The sequence below is a fragment of the Balaenoptera musculus genome, chromosome 5 (genome assembly GCF_009873245.2).
Source record: "Balaenoptera musculus isolate JJ_BM4_2016_0621 chromosome 5, mBalMus1.pri.v3, whole genome shotgun sequence".
In the NCBI taxonomy this organism is placed as follows: domain Eukaryota; kingdom Metazoa; phylum Chordata; class Mammalia; order Artiodactyla; family Balaenopteridae; genus Balaenoptera; species Balaenoptera musculus.
Window position 1 is genome coordinate 22,233,903 of NC_045789.1, and position 19,192 is coordinate 22,253,094.

General features: G+C 48.8%; 1 protein-coding gene and 1 long non-coding RNA gene across 3 annotated transcripts in view; one reads left to right on the forward strand and one right to left on the reverse strand.

Moving 5' to 3' along the window:
* NFKB1 (nuclear factor kappa B subunit 1) overlaps positions 1-11,813 on the forward strand; it is a 123,994-nt gene extending 112,181 nt beyond the window's left edge. The window contains 8 exon segments of the mRNA XM_036852524.1: positions 1,300-1,501; positions 1,948-2,117; positions 2,447-2,549; positions 5,460-5,584; positions 6,941-7,007; positions 7,279-7,451; positions 8,210-8,390; positions 11,194-11,813. Coding sequence (XP_036708419.1) covers positions 1,300-1,501; positions 1,948-2,117; positions 2,447-2,549; positions 5,460-5,584; positions 6,941-7,007; positions 7,279-7,451; positions 8,210-8,390; positions 11,194-11,351 — 1,179 coding nt within the window. The 3' untranslated portion in view covers positions 11,352-11,813.
* Positions 2,556-18,455, reverse strand: LOC118895447. Of its 2 annotated transcripts, none has more exons than XR_005019950.1 (5): positions 17,916-18,455; positions 17,682-17,801; positions 16,273-16,333; positions 10,145-10,212; positions 2,556-2,957 (listed from the first exon to the last, which is right to left on the reverse strand). It is a non-coding gene; the product is annotated as an uncharacterized LOC118895447 (long non-coding RNA). The 2 variants fall into 2 exon arrangements; XR_005019951.1 differs by lacking the exon at positions 2,556-2,957 and adding an exon at positions 5,602-5,689.
* Between the last annotated feature and the right edge of the window lie 737 nt (positions 18,456-19,192).

A 19,192-nucleotide genomic window follows, 5' to 3' on the forward strand; every position in this document is an offset into this window, starting at 1 on the left:
TTTTGTGTAGCTGTTTTAATATTGAAGATGGAAAGAAAACATTTTCGGCCTGTTATGCTTTATTATTTCAAGAAAGGTAAAAACACAACTGAAACACAAGAAAAGATTTGTGCAGTGTATGGAGAAGGTGCTGTGACTGATTGAACATGTCAAAAGTGGTTTGCTAAGTTTCGTGCTGGAGATTTCTCGCTGGACAATGCTCTGTGGTCCGGTAGACCAGTTGAAGTTGATAGCAATCAAATCGAGACATTAATTGAGAACAGTCACCGTTATACCACTATGGAGATAGCCGACATACTCAGAATATCCAAATCAAGCTTTGAAAATCATGTGCACCAGCTAGGTTATGTTAATCACTTTGATGTTTCGGTTCCATGTAAGTTAAGCAGGGAAAAAACCTTCTTGACCATATTTCCGCATGCGATTCTCTACTTAAACGTAACAAAAACGTTCCATTTTTAAAACAAATTGTGACAGGTGATGAAAAGTGGATACTGTACAATAGTGTGGAACGGAAGAGATCGTGGGGCAAGCGAAAGGAACAACCACCAACCACACCAAAGGCTGGTCTTCATCCAGAGAAGGTGATGTTGTGTATATGGTGAAATTGGAAGGGAGTTCTCTGTTATGAGCTCCTTCTGGAAAACCAAACAAACAATTAATTCCAACAAGTACTACTTCCAATTAGACCAACTGAAAGCAGCACTTGATGAAAAGCATCCAGAATTAGTCAACAGAAAACACATAATCTTCCATCAGGATAACGCAAGACCGCAAGTTTCTCTGATGACCAGGCAAAAACTGTTACAGCTTGGCCGGGAAGTTCTGATTCATCCGCTGTATTCACCAGACATTGCGCCTTCAGATTTCATTTCGGTCTTTACAAAATTCTCTTAATGGAAAAAATTTCAGTTCCCTGGAAGACTGTAAAAGGCATCTGGAACAGTTCTTTGCTCAAAAAGATAAAGTTTTGGGAAGATGGAATTATGCAGTTGCCTGAAAAATGGCAGAAGGTGGTGGAACAAAAGGGTGAATACGTTGTTCAATAAAGTTCTTGGAGAAAATGAAAAATGTGTCTTTTATTTTTACTTTAAAAACCAAAGGCACTTTTTGGCCATCCCAATACTTCATTAGCATATGATGTGGAACAGAGAGTAACTCATTTGCAAAGGTGAGCAGTTAATCTGGGAATGAGAAATGGCCCCTCCGTATGACTCCACCTATTGCAGTCACAGCTGATGAGCCTGTGGGCTACAAGTATGCCGCTGACCAGTGTCATCTCCTGCCTGTTCTCCCCAGACACCCTTGCACTTGGCAGTGATCACCAAGCAGGAGGCTGTGGTGGAGGACTTGCTGAGGGCCGGGGCCGACCTGAGCCTTTTGGACCGCTTGGGTAACTCTGTTTTGCACCTAGCTGCCAAAGAAGGACACGATACAATTCTCAGTATTTTACTCAAGCACAAGAAGGCAGCACAACTTATCAACCACCCCAACGGGGAAGGTAAGAGACAGTCACACATCGTGGTATAACCCTCTCTGTCTGCTTTCTACACAAAAAGTAGCTCTCTGGTAAATGTGTGTTATTTGATTGGCACCCCAAAGTGCTTTCCTTAATCACTTGGAATTCATCGTCTCTTATGGAAATTTCCGTTGCTGGCTGTAGCTAATTCCTTTAAAGATGATTTGGAATAGTCAGTCAGTAGGAGGGAAAAGCAAAGGCCTGAGCAAACACCAGTCTTGGTATGTAGAAAGCATCCTTTATTCGGAGAATGTTCGTATGCTCTCAGTGTCTCCTGAGAACGTGAAAGGAGTCTGTGGGTTTCCATGCAGAACAACTGACTGACAGCACCTGTAAAGACTGTCTGGAGGAGAGATTCTGTCAGCGCTAGACGTGCTGACCCCCGACGGCCTTCCCTCCCCGTGACCATGCCTGTGCTTGGGCTGCAGGTCTGAACGCCATTCACGTGGCCATGGTGAGCAACAGCTTGCCGTGTCTGCTGCTGCTCATGGCCGCGGGGGCTGACGTCAACGCTCAGGAGCGGAAGTCGGGGCGCACGGCGCTGCACCTGGCCGTGGAGCACGACAACATCTCCTTGGCTGGCTGCCTGCTCCTGGAGGTGAAGGATGCGCTTACCTGCCCTTGCATTCAGTTCCCAAAGGGGATTTGGGGAAATCTTTTCGAAGAATGATGTCGCGAACAGGTTGTCTCCCTACATTCCGCTCCACCTTTGTAATACCTACTCAACGCTTCAGAATAGCAGCTCAGGCTTTCCCGGCATCCCTTGCCTGGTTATTTCTAACTGGGGATTTCTTCAATGGCAGAGCCGGCCCAAAATAGCAACAGGGCTGGTAATATGACCCGGGGAGCCATGCAGACAGGGGGGAGGCGGGGACAAAAGGGCGAGAGAACCTTGGACTAACCCTTTTCTGTGTGTGGGGATTTTAGGGTGATGCCCATGTAGACAGCACCACCTATGATGGAACTACACCCCTGCACATAGCGGCTGGGAGAGGGTCCACGAGGCTGGCAGCTCTTCTCAAGGCAGCAGGTAAGGCAGCCCGGCGGTCGGTGATGGAAAATGTCATCAGGAATGCAAACCCAGCCTCAATAGAGCAGCCGTGCCACCTTCTTAAGCCACAGGCCCGCTGCGGAAAGGCACAAGGAAATAAAAGTTGTCTGGCAAATCACATCCACCTGCCGTAAAGGCACTGTTTGGACTAGTAATCCTGGGCTTCGTGCTGACAGTCAGGTTAGTTTTTCCTCTCCAGGTCACCTGTTTGTTTTGGATGTGGGTTGTCTTCATTGACCCCCATGACAAGAGATCTTCATAACGTTGAATCGAATTCCTTGTAGAATTCGGAGCAATATCCACCTCAGGTCATGTCACAAGTCCTCAGAAGGAAAAGTTTATTGGTATAAGAAATGACTTAAAGACTTCCTTTTGCAAGAAAGGTCCCTGAGAAGCCAGAGTAATGGGAAAAAACAAATGGGCCGTGTGTTGAGTACTGTCATGTGCCAGGCACTAAAAATCGCTAGCTTCTGTTGGGCTAGGCACTTCGCATGCACTGTCTCATTTAGTCTTACTTAATCCACAATAACCCTTTGAGACAAATCCCATTATTAGTCCCATTTTATAGCCAAGGAAACAGACTAGAGAGATTTCTGCATCCCGGTCCCAGGGCCCCAGTAAGGGGCAGAGCTGTGAGTCACACCTTGTCACCCTGAACTTCCAGACTCTATTCTCTCTGCTGTGTTTCTGTCCCCTGTTTTGCTCAAGGATTTGAAGGTGTTATTCCAATTCAATCCTCTCATCCTGTGAAATATAGAAAAATTATTCCTGCTCATCCTTGAATCTCTACTGCCTTGTGTATTTAGAACCTCAAAAAATGTTTAATGGAATTGGTATTTCAAGCCTGTCCTGGCATATGTGATTTACTTCAGAAGTTATTAAAATTTTTTTAGAAAATAAATGCTTCACAAATTCAAGAAAAGAGTAGATTAAATACCTTCTAAAAAAACTGAGGCCAGGGGCTTCCCTGGTGGCACAGTGGTTGAGAGTCTGCCTGCTAATGCAGGGAACACGGGTTCGAGCCCTGGTCCGGGAAGATCCCACATGCCGCGGAGCAACTAGGCCCGTGAGCCACAACTACTGAGCCTGCGCGTCTGGAGCCTGTGCCCCGCAACAAGAGAGGCCACAATAGTGAGAGGCCCGCGCACCGTGATGAAGAGTGGCCCCCGCTTGCCACAACTACAGAAAGCCCTCGCACAGAAACGAAGACCCAACACAGCAATCAAAAAAAAAAACTGAGGCCAGAAAAATACAAGACCCTTTTCTTTGGCAGCACTACATTTTTCTGACATCACATCCCGAATAAGCAGCAGCCTTTTCTTTCCTCCTTTGTCAAGTTGACATTCCCGTGAACAAGAGACGATGATTGCAGTGTGTATGAATAGTGTGGGGAGTCACTGGTTATAATTAAGAAATGCCTTCAGACGAGAAGCTCTGACCCTTCCAAGAATGCTTTCTCTCTAATTCTCAGTATCCCATGAAAGGAGTAGCAAGTAGCAGTTTCTCCAGTATATAAATGAAGAAACTCGGAAGAAAAACCTAGTCCTGGGCTTCCCTGGTGGCACAGTGGTTGAGAACCCGCCTGCCAATGCAGGGGACACGGGTTCGAGCCCTGGTCCGGGAAGATCCCACATGCCGTGGAGCAACTAAGCCCGTGCGCCACAACTACTGAGCCTGCGCTCTAGAGCCCGTGAGCCACAACTACTGAAGCCTGTGCACCTAGAGCCCGTGCTCCGCAATAAGAGAAGCCACCACAATGAGAAGCCCCCGCACTGCAATGAAGAGTAGCCCCCACTCACCGCAACTAGAGAAAGCCCGCACGCAGCAACGAAGACCCAACGCAGCCAAAAATAAAATAAATAAAATTTAAAAACAAAAACAAAAAACCTAGTCCTGAGCTCAGAGTCATGAAGAAGATCACTTAAGGAACAGACCTAGTTCAGCTTCTCCATCTTTGGTCCTGCAGATTGTTCATCCTAGTTTCTCTACTGTTTCCGTGGTCAGGTGACACTTACTGCCCCCGAGATCAGGCGGCAGCTGGGAGAGCGGAGTGAGAAGTGGCACGCAGATCCTCTCGTTAGGCACTCCCTATCATTGAAGTTGTCAAAAGTCAAACGTCCTCGCAGCAAGACTAAAACAAGGTCCTCTTTCCAAAAGGAGAGCGTGCTAAACTTCCTACTGTTTCATCAGGCAGCAAGCTAAACACTCCCTGAATAAAAATAGCCTCTCTAAGCCTTTGAGAAGTTAACTCTAGCCTTAATTTTTGAGTTCCTTCAGGTGTTTCTTGCTGCTGGCTAAGGGACAGACTAGATTTTCCAAGATTGGCCCTAACTTTTTCAACGACTCCACATCCTACCAGAAGGTTTTCTTGGCATTTTGCGTTGAAGGATCAGTGCCGTACCCGGGAGTGAAACGGAACAGTTTGGCACTAGACAGTGAGCAGCTCTGCTCTTCTGAGCGGGCAGGCGACGAGGCTGAGAGACGTGTGGCGCTGGGCGCCAATTCGAACATTCGGACCGCGGTCCTGAGCGTGCGCCCTAGTCCCTGCAGACTGTCGCCGTCCGTCCTCGGGCTGAAGATGCGTCGTTCACCTGAAAGCTCCCCTATAGCGGTAAATGTGAGAGTCAGCGTGTTCCAGGCCTTTTGTGTTTGAAAGTGTCCTTGGCCGTACGGGGTATCTTCAGTCACCTTTACACTCAAGATGCATTAGAATTTATTTAAATTTAAATTTTTAAATTTAAAAGCAGGGTTCTGGATATTTCAGTAGAAATGTGTTTTATATGTTTATAAATAAACATGTTTTATCTATTTATAGACTCTGAGCCCTGCAGGCAGTTAGAAGTTGACAAGATGTGGGTTTACCTAACGCTGTGTGACTTGACTTCGCAGGAGCAGATCCCCTGGTGGAGAACTTTGAGCCTCTGTACGACCTGGATGACTCTTGGGACGAGGATGGGGAGGATGAAGGAGTCCCGCCAGGAACCACTCCTCTGGATATGGCCACCAGCTGGCAGGTGAGTGTGGCTCCGCCTGTGTGCTGGCTGCTCCCGGGGGAGCTCCAGGGCCGGGGACGTCAGAGCAGGTGGCCTTCCTCGGTCTTTACTCCCCAGAGCGCATGCCTGTTATTTTTTAAGAAAGTCTGCTTGTCAAGAGCTGTATGTATCTTGAAAAGCCTATCTGTGAAAGATCTAGGTCAGCAGAGTTCTGAGTGTAAAAGTATATGCCTAATCAGATCAGAGTTAGATGAGAGAAACACAAAACTCACGTTACAGGTTACCCACTCTGAACTTACACCGCAGTCGTTCCCATCTCAGTTTCTGAAGCCAGGATAAATGTTACGGTTAGCGTGAACTTCGGTAAGTGATTTCTGAACATAAAAAGAAATGGGGATTCTTCTGAGGGTCTGCACGAATACAAACAGAGCAAACAGCCTGAAGCTTCCTCGGGGCTCCGCTGACCTGCGATCCGAAGGCGAAAGCAGTCACTGGGTCTTTGGGGCCCAGGGGGGGGCGCCAGAGGGAGGAGGCGGGCAGCACACACACCCCCGGCCCAACCGAGTAACCCTCTCAGGGGCAGGTGCTGCGCCCAGTCCGGAAGCTGCCCGTCGGCCTCCTCGCGGGCCGTGTGGGTTGAGCTGAGTGACCCTGGCCGAGAGACCTCACGGCTCTCTTTACGTTGAACGCCTGGTTTTCCCAGAAGCCTCACCACAGAACACAAAGATAACCCACTTCAGTGACCCCGTGTGGTCCTCGCCCAGGTCAGCCAGCCACCGGGTGACTTGCAGAGAGCGCAGAAAAGCCCCCGTAGCTATGGAGTGTTGTGGGTTTTTTCCCTTTTAGCCTAAGAGTTTTCTGGCCCCTCAGTTAACATGCGGATGGCGCCAGGAGGCTGACCCCGAGCCCTGTGAGCATTTGTCCGCCTCACTTTGAGCAAGCTCGTAAAGCTCATCCTCGGAAGCCTTTTCACTGGGGGGAGCGGCGGCCACGCAGCCAGCTTCCCCGCCCGGCGGGAGCTCAGCCCCTCCCTTGCTCTCGGGAAGCATCGCGGCCGACGCGTGGCTGACTGGGCGGCCTGCTCCGCCTCTGCCCCTCCGAAGGGCCGTGGCCGTGGCCGTGGCGCTCTGTGGGGCCGGGTTGGGTCTTCCTCCCCGCCTCAGGCAGCTGCTGAGGAGCACAGCCTCCCGGGCCCAGAGCCCCGCAGAGGGCACGCGTATTCCCGGGCGACGGAACTGACTCCTCTTCCCGGCCCTCCATCTTCGGGGTCCTAGCCCCTCCTGAGGAGGACGTGCCGAGTTCTCTATTACAAAGAAGCAGATTTCCCTCATGGTCCCTGTAATGTGTAACATTTCCCCGTGTTTTTCTTCCCAACAGGTATTTGACATATTAAATGGGAAACCCTATGAGCCAGAGTTTACATCTGATGATTTACTGGCACAAGGTGAGCTGTGGGAGAAGCGGGTTCTTTGAGCCAGTGTCATCTCCACCCTGTCACTGAGAGGGGGGCTTCTTTCAGAATCAGGAGACCCTGGCGGGGCGCCGCGGAGAAGGTCCAGCTGTAAATTACAACAGCGTGGGCTGCTGCTGACTTTCAAGGGGAGGAGCGTGGTTGCTTCCACGGGGCGGGAGGGTGGGCTCTGGGGCAGCAGTCAGTCCCTCCGGAGTGCCTCGGGTCGGTTAGGACGGTCGTGGTTCTTCTTTATTTTCTTCAGGAGACATGAAGCAGCTGACTGAAGATGCAAAGTTGCAGCTCTACAAGTTGCTAGAGATTCCTGATCCAGACAAAAACTGGGCTACGCTGGCACAGAAATTAGGTTTGGGGATACTAAATAATGCCTTCCGGCTGAGTCCTGCTCCTTCCAAAACTCTCATGGACAACTATGAGGTAACACGTCATCTTACATCTTTGACTACGTTTATTTGACTTTGCTCTGTTGACATCATTGGCCGGAGCATAATCCCTTTCCTTCTCCCTTAACTCTGAGGAAGAAAATCAGTCATTACCCGTGTCCTGGGAGGGTTGACCCAGGACAGCAGGAAACCCACCTTGGCTGTTTTCAGACACCTTGAGACTTGCTGCAGAAATGCTACTTAGAGTGTCAGGATGGTCACAGAACTTTGAGCTCCCTGAACAAAGACGAAAGACTGTAATCAACCTTCATGCCTTGCCCTCCCCAAGAACATGCCTTGATCCCATGTCAGCACATGGAACCAGTGACGTGACTCCTTGCGGAGCCATTACCTGGTGATGCTTTCATTTCTAAAGCGAAAAGGTAGAAAAACATGGGGTGAAATCACTTTCTATGGCGAAGTTCATCAGCGGCTCGTTTCTCAGTTCTCAGAGCTTCAGGGATACGGGGCAGACTTCACTCGGGGTAGAGTTTTACTGCCTCAGCACTCTCTCTCTCTCTGCTTACTATAAAGTGCTTCTCCGTGATTTCCTGAGTGGTCTTTGAGCTGAAACAGGAAACCTGATTCAAAGACAGCGTATTTTTCAGTTGCTCTCTGCCCTGAGAGCAAGCTCCCAGGCCGCCGGCTGTCATCTCAGGGGAAGGGGTGTGCTGTCGCATCTACAGCCTGCCTGCTTGTCCCTGCACAGCTTTGAACACAGAAGCACCCTCTTTCTTCATTTCTGTCTCGCAGGTCTCTGGGGGGACCATAAAGGAGCTGGTGGAGGCCCTGAGGCAGATGGGCTATACCGAAGCCATTGAAGTGATCCAGGCGGCCTTCTGCACGTCGGGAAGCGCGGCCACCAGCCCGGGGGAGACCACCTCGCAGGCCCACTCGCTGCCCTTCTCGCCCGCCTCCACAGGGCAGCAAATAGGTAAAGAAAAAGGCCTGAAAAAGCGGTCGAGACATTTCCCTGCCCCGCCAGGCTGGTGCCTTCAGCCTCTGGGGCTGTGGCCGGTCCTCCCCACCACCATCTCCCGGACACGCTGTCCACTACATCCGTCTCCCTCGGGGACCATAGGTTGTACTGTCTTCCCCTTCGGACACTACCATTCAGGGGAGGGGCTGTCCCCACAACAGCCACCTGGACACACGGGTCGCTCAGGTTCACAGTAAATACCAGAACAGCAGGCTGCGGGTGGTGAAGGTCAGCATTACTTCTCTCGCTTCTTAAATTCACAAAAGAGAGAGAAATGTGCAAATCCGGGTCTGTGGAAGCAGGACTCGCGCCCCAGGCTGTGGACTGACGCCGCGACGTTCCCCACCGCTGCCCAGGCTCCCCCCTGCAGTGGTCCTGTCTCTCCTTCTCCCTTCAGCCTCCTCCCCGCGTTCACAGCGCTGACCCGTCACCCCACCTAAAACACGTGCCCTGATGGCCTCTCGGCACCACAGTCCTCTGTTTCCCTTCAAATGTGTCCTCCCGCTCTAACAACCCTTCTTTCATGCTCTCTCCTCCTAAACTGCCAGCACCCCTTCCCGCCCCTTACTCATCCCATGTCCTTGCCTCACTCCACCGCGAACATAGAAACAACTAGACTTCTCTCATCTTTGCACCCTCAAACCACCAGGCCACCTGGGCCCGCCTCTTGCCCGGCCAGGTCCTGCTCCTCTAACCCTCGCCTCTCTCTCATGCCTTAGCATTTTCTCCCTCCCGACTAGATCGCCTAGCGAGCGTGCTGTAGTTTCTCTCATCTTTTCAACATAAAACAAATAAACGGAAACCAACAAAGAAACATTCCCTTGATTCCCCCGTCCCCTTTAGCCGCAGCCCGATTTCTCTGTTCTCCTACCCAGCCACGCTTCCCGGAAGAATTTTGTAGAGTTATTCTTTCCACCTCTTCACCTCTCTCCTCGACCCCCTGCCCCTGTGGTCGGCCTCTACCCCACCCCTGCACCAGGCCTCCTCTCCTCACGAGGGCCAGCGTCTGCTCAGATCCGGTCACCATCCTTCTCAGCTCCTCTGCCTCTCCCGGCGCGTATCACAGGGGACCGCTCTTCAGACAGCCTGCCCTCTGGGCTCTTCCCTAGCACGCTCACCTCCACACTCACCTTTTAAAGTTGCAGCCTCCAGAGCCCCATCCTAGGCCCTCCTTACTTGTCCTCACCTGCCCAGGACTCTTGATACCCAAGAGCTCGGCGCCGGCCACGGCGGTCACAAGCGCTGCCATCCTCCAAGAGGTTACGACTGCGTGTGCACGCTCGCCGGTCCTGACCACCCCCATCCAGCCCACCTTCATCTCTTGCCTCGAGTCCTGCGGCAGCTCCTAGCCAGTCTCCCTGTTTCCAATCTATCCGCCCACCTTCAGTCCACTCTCTACACAACAGGCAGTGTGATTCTTTTTAGGAATGACGTTCCTCCCTCCCCTTCACTCAGCCATTCAACAGATCTCTACTGAGCGCATCCCGCGTGCCCACCCAGCAGTGTTGCAGGCGTTGAAGATGGGGCAGTGAGCGGCAAAGACCGTGTCCCTGCTTTATCTGCTCTCTCGTTCAAACATCGCTTTCACCTGCCCTTCCTCCTGGCCCCCTGCCCTGCCGCGTGTTCCTTCTGCCCCCCCCAGATCACTAGTCCGGTCCAGGCTCAGGGTCTTTGAGCTTTCTCGTCCCCTTCCCTGCAAAGGTCCTTACCTGGCGGGCTCCTTCTTGCCGTTCAGTTTCAGCACTGGTGTCACCTTGCTGGGGTGGGAGGGCCCTTCCTAGGGGAGTGAGGACAGGTGTTGTGCACGCTTTAGAAAGGAATAGCGTATCCACCAGAAAACAACCCACGTCTCCTGTCATATGACCTGACGCTCCGTCTACACAAAGAAGTAGGTAAATACTTATATTTTAAAAAGCCTTAAGCCCTCAATTTGTAGTTCTTTTTAAAATAACCTCACAGTTCCTAGCACATAACAGAAACCCATAAAGATTGATGGGTTGAATAAATCAATCAATAACAATTGCCATGCCACTGCCATTAACATTGGAATTTAACATACAAGAAGATAGATAGCTTTTTGATTCGTGTACGGTAGACTTCTGTTTCCTTGGTCACTCTCTCCCTATAGGAAATAATTCACATTGCTCAGATCCCTAAAGACACTTCTCAAAGGAGAATCTGACCTAATTGCCCAGTAGAGACTCATTTTCATCAAAATCATCTTACTTTTTTGGCTAACAGAATATTTTTGAGGCAGTGTATAGTGTCTAATAGCATACGAGGCCCAGAGAGAGATCTCATTTTTATTTCCTACTTCTGTCACCAATTTATTTTGCCTACGTTCAGCAATTTCCCCAGCTATAAAATAGGTGATACAGTGGGTGGGAAAATACATCTAATTTCTAAGGAAAAAAAAAAAGGTACACTTTGAGTCTAGAGAATTCAGAAAGGATTCTGATAAACATGAGGCTAGATTATAAGAAAGAGGGGTGAAAACACTTGGCTGACTTTGACGTTTTCACAGTTTTTATAAAGCCCAGTGTTTTCTGTCCCCACCCCCCCACACCGTGAACAGCAGCAACACCTGGGGCGGCGTAGGTGGGCCCGTGGTGACTGGTGGAGGGGAACAGGCAGAATTCTGCAGCCCACGAGCCTTCCAGATGCACGCGGGAGCCCAGTGGGGATGGCAGGTGCGCAGGAGCGAGGGCCGGGCCGTGTTCCCGGTGCACCCCCGTGAGTCCGTGCTTTCTCCCCCTAGACGAGTTCCGGGACGACAGCGTCTGTGACAGCGGCGTAGAGACATCCTTCCGCAAGCTCAGCTTCACAGAGTCTCTGACCAGCGGCAGCTCGTTGCTAACTATTAACAAAGTGCCCCACGACTACGGGCAGGAAGGACCTCTAGAAGGCAAAATTTAGACTGCCGGCTGCTTCCAACGCCGAAGTAAACCAAAGCTCTGAAATTCCATCGCATTGTCCAGAGGAAGGAAGTGCATCCGAAGGTGCTCCGAGGAATACCGGCCTGCTTGGATCGCTCTGGGGTGTAATTCAAGGCCTTTTAAACGTGGATTTCTTCTTTAGTTCTGAAATGAATTTTAGTTCAGCTGACTCACCGATAGTATCTATGGTCACAGCCCGCGGCTGGGCTGACGCCTCTTTGGGAGTGCGGTAGCTTGTGGAGCTTTACCAGCTGCTTTCTCTTATCATTGCTGCTGTCCCTCTGCTGCTTTCCCACTGTCATTAAAAGTTGTCACGGTCCCTACTGGGTGTTCCTTCTGGCCGTCCAAAGCACACTTGTGCATTCAGATTAAGGATTATGAAAAGGGATATTTTAAAGTGAGAGTTATTGGTGTGTGATTAAAAAAAAAAAAAAAAAAAAAAGGCTCATTAGGACTTCCCTGGCTGTCCTGTGGTTAGGACTCGGTGCTTCCACTGCAGGGGGCCCGGGTTCCATCCCCAGATCCCTGGGGAACTGAGATCCCGCAAGCCGAGTGGCTGAAAAAAAAGCTCACTGCTTTTCCTAATGTGGTTCTCTCTGTGATTTGAAAAAAGAATATGTACATGTCAATATTTAAACATGGTTACAATCAGTGCTGAAAATGGTATTTCCCCCCCTTTGCTGCATTTTGCTATTGTAAATATGTTTTTTTAGATCAAATACTTTAAAGGAAAAAATGTTGGATTTATAAATGCTATTTTTTATTTTACTTTTATAATAAAAGGAAAAGTAAATTGATGAGCTCATCTTGTTTGATCTCTACAAATATTTTTCTAAGATTATTCCTTATAATCACGGGATCATTCCATAGCCTGGTTCTCACATTCACAGTTCCCTCTAGAATCAATTTTTTGATCCAGAAATGAGCAAAAAAAAATTATTATCAAAAAAAAATATTTCAACCTGAGATGAAAGCGTTGGGTTTGTCAAATCCTTGCCAGGCTCATTTCATTTAGGCTGTGTCACTTCATCTTCCTCCTTCATCTCATGCAAAACTGTTTCCTCTTCAACCCTCAATGTGTTCCCAATGCCTCTGTGATGCATAAAGTATTGAAAAGCCTTCCAGCACGAAGCCCTGCTGAACTCTTCACTCAAGAGGTTGAAAATAAGGGAGAGGAGAAATGAAAAGTGTTTGAATGAGGTGCTGTGGTGGACACTGTGAGGTGCAACCCAGATCCTTCTTCCACAAAGGACTTGTCAGCCCGGCTGCTGGGGGCACACTAAACCAATCCTTCGTTGTCATTTCAACAGGCTTCACCAGGTATAGATGCCATCTCAAGAAACCCACTTTCTTGCCTCATCCATAAGAAGTAACTCTTCATCCCTTTAAGATTTATTATGCGATTGCAGCAATTCAGTCACATCTTCAGGCTCCACCTCTAATTCTACTTCTCTTATTATTTCCACCACATTTGCAGTTCCTTCCTCCACTGAAATCTTGGCCCCCTCAAAGTCATCCATGAGAGCTGGAATCAACTTCTTCCAAACTCCTGTAGGAATGTGGATATTTTGACCTCTTCCCATGAATCATGACTATTCTTCAAGGCATCTAGAATGGTGAATCCTTTCCAAAAGGTTTTCAATTGAATTTGCCCAGATCCAGCAAAGGAATTTCTACCTATAGCCTTACAAAGTGTATTTCTTAAACGATAAGACTTGAAAGTCGAAATTACTCCTTGATCCATGGCTGCAGAATGGGTGTTGTGTTAGGAGGCAAGAAAACGTCATTAATCTTGTTGTACATCTCCATCAGAGCTCTCGGGTAACCAGGTGCGTTGTCAATGAGCAGTCATATTTTGAAAGAAATCTCTTTTTCTGAGCAGTAGGTCTCAACAGTGGGCTTAAAATATTCAGCAAACCATGTTGTAAACAGATGTGCTGTCACCTAGGCTTTGTTGTGCCATTTGTAGAGCACAGGCAGAGTAGATTCAGCATAATTCTTAAGGGCTCTAGGGTTTTTAGAATCGTTAAGTGAGCACTGGTTTCAACTTAAAGCCACCAGGTACGTTAGCCCCTAACAACAGAATCAGCCTGTCCTTTGAAGCCAGGCATTGACTTCTGCTCTCTAGCTATGAAAGCCCTAGACGGCATCTTCTTCCAATAGAAGGCTGTTTCATCTACATTGAAAATTTGTTGTTTAGTGTAGCCACCTCGTTCAGTTATCTTAGATCTTCTGGATAACTTGCTGTGGCTTCTACATCAGCACTTGCTGTTTCGCCTTGCACTTTGATGTTACGGAGACGCCTTCCCTCCTTCAGCCTCTTGACCCAACCTCTGCCAGCTTCAAACGTTTCTGCAGCTTCCTCACCTTGCTCAATCTTTACAGAATTGAAAAGACTTCGGGCCTTGCTCTGGAATAGGCTTTGGCTTAAGGGAATGCTGTATCTGGTTTGATCTTCTATCAGCAGTAAGGCTCTTTTGCTTTCTTATCTTTGGTGTGTTCACTGGAGGAGCACTTTTCATTCCCTTCAAGAATGGAAGGGAATTGGCTTGGCTGACTGGTGGGAGAGGCCTAGTTTTCAGCCTTTCTTGGCTTTCGACGTACCTTCCTGAGTTTGATCATTTCTAGCTTTTGATTTAAAGGGAGAGATGCGCAACTTTTTCCTTTCACTTGAACACTTAGAGGACCTTGTAGGGTTATTAACTGGCCTGATTTCAACATTGTTGTGTCTCAGGGAATAGAGAGGCCCGAGGAGAAGGAGAGAGACGGGGAACGGCCGTTCGGTGGAGGGCTCAGAACGCACACATCATTTACCAGTTAGGTTCACCGTCTTGTACGGGCATGGTTTGTGACACCGCAGAACAATTGCAATAGTAACATCAAAGATCACAGATCACCATAACAAATACAGTAATAATGAAAAATTCAAAATATTTCAAGAATTACCAAATTGTGACACAGAGACACGAAGTGAGCAAATACTGTTGTAAAAATGGCACTGGTTAACACAGGGTTACGACAAACCTTCAATTGGTAAAAAAAACCAAAACCAACCAAAAAAACCCTGCAATATCTGCAAAGCACAATAAAGAAAGGCGCAATCAAATGAGGTATGCCTGTATTCCAGTTTTTGAAAGTTGTATTTTTAAAGTAAAAAACAGTAGCTCTGAGTCTCCATAATTCTCCAACAGCAAACCCGTGCCTCCGTTCCTCCCCCAGTTCATTCCTCTGTGAGAACCAGTTATTTTCCAGGCGGCCACGACCAGGCCTCCAGTCTTACGGTATCGTGCTGACACTCCTCCTCCTGAGGGGAGGGGCCTACGTTCCTTCCCTGTACGTCTAGCCGGGTGTGTGACAAGGGGAGAAGGGATGCTAAGGGATCTCCAAGGTTAGGTAAGAAAATGCAATACAACTTCAGTCCCCCTGGGCCGGGTCTCTCCCTCCTGGAACCCAGTCACCAGGCATGCTCTGAGGGAGCCAGTGGCCGCGTGGAGAAGCCACGTGTAGGTGTTCAACCAACAGCCTTCACCAAGGTCACAGCCAACGCCGGCGTCAACCGGCAGACGTGTGAGGGAGTGAAGCTTTGAGAGGATTCCAGCCAGGGTCACACCTGTCTAGCCTTCACGCTGCCTCAGCTGACACGCGGAGGCCTGCCCCAATGGCACATTCGGGAGTAAATGAAACAACGGCTGATGTTTTCAGCCTTAGGTGTGGGGTGGCTTGTTACCTTCTCCAGGTCTCTAGCCCAACAATTCCCACACCAGGAGGTCACTTTAAAGAGAAGCTGACGGCAGCAGGAACAATGAAGCAACTCATGCCCAGACTAAAAATAACATTCCCCTACTTTAATAAGAAGCCCTGCTTCTGTTCCAGAAACTTCCTCTCTCTCCTCCCAGGTCGCAGCGCTGGCCTGAGCCTCTGCATGGTGCTCAGACAAAAAGGCTACCAACGCTGTCTGTGCCTCTGAGGAAGGAGTGTTTTTCATTTTGGACCAGCAGATGGGGAAAAATACCAGAAGGAATGCAGGAGACAGGTGGAAAGCTACAATGGGCCTGAAATAAACCTTCCCAGAAAGCTGTCTCTCAGCAGGAGGCCATTTAAAAATAGCTTCCTGGACTTCCCAGGTGGTGCAGTGGTTAAGAATCCACCCGCCAATGCAGGGAACACGGGTTCGAGCCCTGGCCCGGGAAGATCCCACATGCTGCGGAGCAACTAAGCACGTGCGCCACAACTAGTGAGCCTGCGTTCTAGAGCCCGTGAGCCACAACTACTGAGCCCACGTGTCACAACTACTAAAGCCCGTGTGCCACAACTACTGAGCCCGCGTGCCACAACTACTGAAGCCTGCGCACCTAGAGCCCGTGCTCTGCAGCAAGAGGAGCCACCGCAATGAGAAGCCTGTGCACCGCAACGAAGAGTAGCCCCCGCTCGCCGCAACTAGAGAAAGCCCGCGTGCAGCAACGAAGACCCAACGCAGCCAAAAATGAAAATAAATAAATAAATAAAATAAAAATAGCTTCCTTAGAACCTTCGTCATCTTTTGCGCTTTCTATACCCTGCAAGCACAACCTAGACTTTCTCAGGATTGGCGGTCTTTCTTTTTTGGCTGTAGCAAGCCAGCCTGCTGCTCATTTACCCACCGGCGTCCCCTGCAGTAGTTGGATGTGGCGAGGAGATTCCTGGCACCGTCTCGGAGGGCAGCCCCACAAACCCACAAACCGGACCCTCTGCATCTTAGCAGGAGAAAAGAGGGGAAAGAGCCAGGCAGGTTTGAGCATCTGTTACTTGCCAGCCCCTTTGCTTTAATGAATTCTAGTGATGATTCTCATGACATCCCTATGGGGTACATATTTAACCCCAGTTTTACAATGAGGAAACAGATGATCTGAATATTAACTCACCCCACATTCAAATCCAGGTGTGTCTGATTCCACAGGTTATTCTTTAGCCATACCTGAAGTCCTGTATTGAAGAGAGAAAGAAAAAAATCCATACAAATCTGTATAAGGATGATGGAGTCATAATGTACCCCAGGCAAAATGCAAAGTGAACCCAGAGTATCACTAAAAAGATATGTGGCTTAAATGTTCACATGACTTGATTTTCCCTGGAATAACAGGCTAAGATGCTTAACTATGAATTATTCATAGACTGGAGGTCTCTAGTTGCATCTCTTTCTCCTCCTTATTTTGTGTTTTTGGGGGAATTTTCTTTCTGATTGTGCTTCCGCAGGTAATGGACTTGGGGAGGCACAGAAGTCAAGAGAAGATGAAACTAAAATTCTTTTATTTTCTTAAGGATCACAGAACTTAGGGCTAGACAATACCTTAAAGATCATCTAAACAAATCATCCAAATTGCCATCTTTTTCTAAACACCTACGACGTGAAAACATCTCCTCCCTATAATCCTCAGTATAGCTGCTGCTTTGTTTCACCACCAATCCCAGAGACCACAAGTTCCTGTCCATGGGTTTTCTAGGTTCATCGGTTGGGTTTGGGGTTGAGGGAGGTGCTGAGGAGGGGCGTGAAATTAAATGGATAGCATTCTCCGTTATTATAGATTCCACTGTGTCTACAATAGCCTGCTTCCATTACCCTGGACAAGGGACTAGGTCCACAAATTGTTAAAGTTTCTTAGAATAAGAGGGAGGAAGGGGCTGAGACAGCATTTTCTCACCTCCAACAGTTAGCTTTTCCATGTTGATATCTGTCTCCAAAATGATTATTTCATTAAGATATCACAACAACCCTCAAGGAACGAAGATATGTATTCAGTCTAGATTTCTTGAGCATCTGTCACCTGCCAGGCACTACAGTGAGTGGTCACTCACTATCCCATATTACTTGTTCAAAAACTCTGTGACGTAAGAACTCTGTTGCAATTTTACAGATGAGGAGACTGAGGCACACATAAAGCATTTAACCACAGGATCTCCTGACTCCACTAACGTGTTTTAATAAACCACACTTGCAGTAGGGGACAGGGGTGAGTAGGGCGTCTCTCTTCCACATAGTCATGAAGGGATCCAGGCTGACAGTGAGTCTCCCTCCAACCCTTGGCTCCTAAGGTCTTGCTGGGAGTAATGGTCCAGTCAGCTGGAAGGGAGAGCACGGAGAAGTACGTGTGGGAGTTTAGAATGGGCCCCTTCCTCCCTCACACTGCACGGGAAAAAAAACTTTAGTCCCATGGTCACACCAAGAGCTGGGAGGCGACCTACGTGGGGTGATCTACTTTTGTTCCCAATATTAGGAGGGGGGTTGCCTTTGGCGAACAGGTCCCAGTTTCTGGCACAAATCAAAATTCCTTACCTAAAGGCTGGAGATTGAACCTGAAGTTCCTTCGAGTTCCAATTTGTGTGCAAACATCCACTCACTCTGAGTCACCTGCAATCATGGTAAATGGCCATCACCAAGGGCAAAATCATTTCCCTGGATTAAGAAGGAAAGATGCATTGTAAGGACAATGTCACAGGTTCTCTTAAGGAAATCCTCAGAGATGACCAAGGGTATTAGATCAGGTAGGATGAGGGGAGTGACAGTTACCGCAGCAAAGTCTTGTTATCCCTGCTCTGACTCAGGAGGACTCCCGCTCTTCAGCCTCCATGGTCTGTAGGCCCTTAAATGCTGTGCAAGAGCCCTTGGGCATGTTGATGCCAAAGTTGAAGGTCTTCAAGTGGCCATGGTGCTTGGGATCCCACCCAAAGGAGAGGGACAAGCAAGTTCATCTTTCTTGCAGTCTGCAGAGAACTGGCAGAAGACTAGCAGATGAAACTGAATTCTAGCAATCCCATCTCCCAGGCTTCCTTCTTGGGACTCAGGAAGCAGAGCTGGTGCTGAAGATGGTGCGAGGAAACCTCGAATACGATGGCATCAGCTCAGGGAGGGTGACGAGTTGATGCCAGATACCAGATAACCGTGTTGCTAGGTCTATTCTCTGGCCAGAGAGAGATTTTTTCTTTCCAAACCTGTTTCACAGTTTTCCTTCCCTTTCCTAAGGCAAGAATGCACAACTGAAGTTATTTTTGCTTCAAAATTTTTAAATGAGAAACTTCATGCCATGAATTTTTTTCTTTTGCAGGACAATCAGTCTGTCACTTTGTTCAAATGTAAATGTTCTCTTTTGCTTTTGAAATAAACTTCCTTTCGTAATTTTGAAAAAAAATAAAAATAAAAACAAAACTTGTAAACGTGAATGCTGTCTTTTACAAGATATTTTCAAATATTCATTCTCATAACAATCTGAGAGGTAAAAAGCAGGCAGGGGGAGTAATTCCTGCCATTTTCCACAGAAAGAAAACGATGCTGATGTGCCTGGAGGTCCCCAGCCCAGTGTAGGGGGCTGGACTCAGCCATCAGTGCTCACGCTGTGCTCCACAGCCAATCACGGAGGGCACAGCTGCTCTGAAAGGGAAGGTGGCAGAGACGTGCCCAAGAGGGGGTAGGCGAAGCCGCCCAAGTGCTGGCACTGAAGGCTGGGAAACCAGCGGGAAACCGGCATCCCATCAACAAAGGACTCGGTAGCTTCAGTACGTGAGGCACTCACACTAGTCTCCGCAAGTGAACCCCAGAGGGGCCACAGGAGTCATGCTGGTTTTCTCTCCCTACCCATCCTCCTTCAGCCTCACTCTCCTTCTTTGGCTTTGGAGCCCTCAGAAGCTTCATCTCAACACCCTGCCTGGTTCTGCCCATTCCCTTGTGTCCCTTCCATCCCACCAAAATTCAAGCCAGGGCCTCCGAAATGCCCCCCAAGGGGCACCGTGTTAATGCAGAATCCTGTCTCATAGCTGAAGCACAGCCTGGCCCAGAGAGGCCGAAGGATC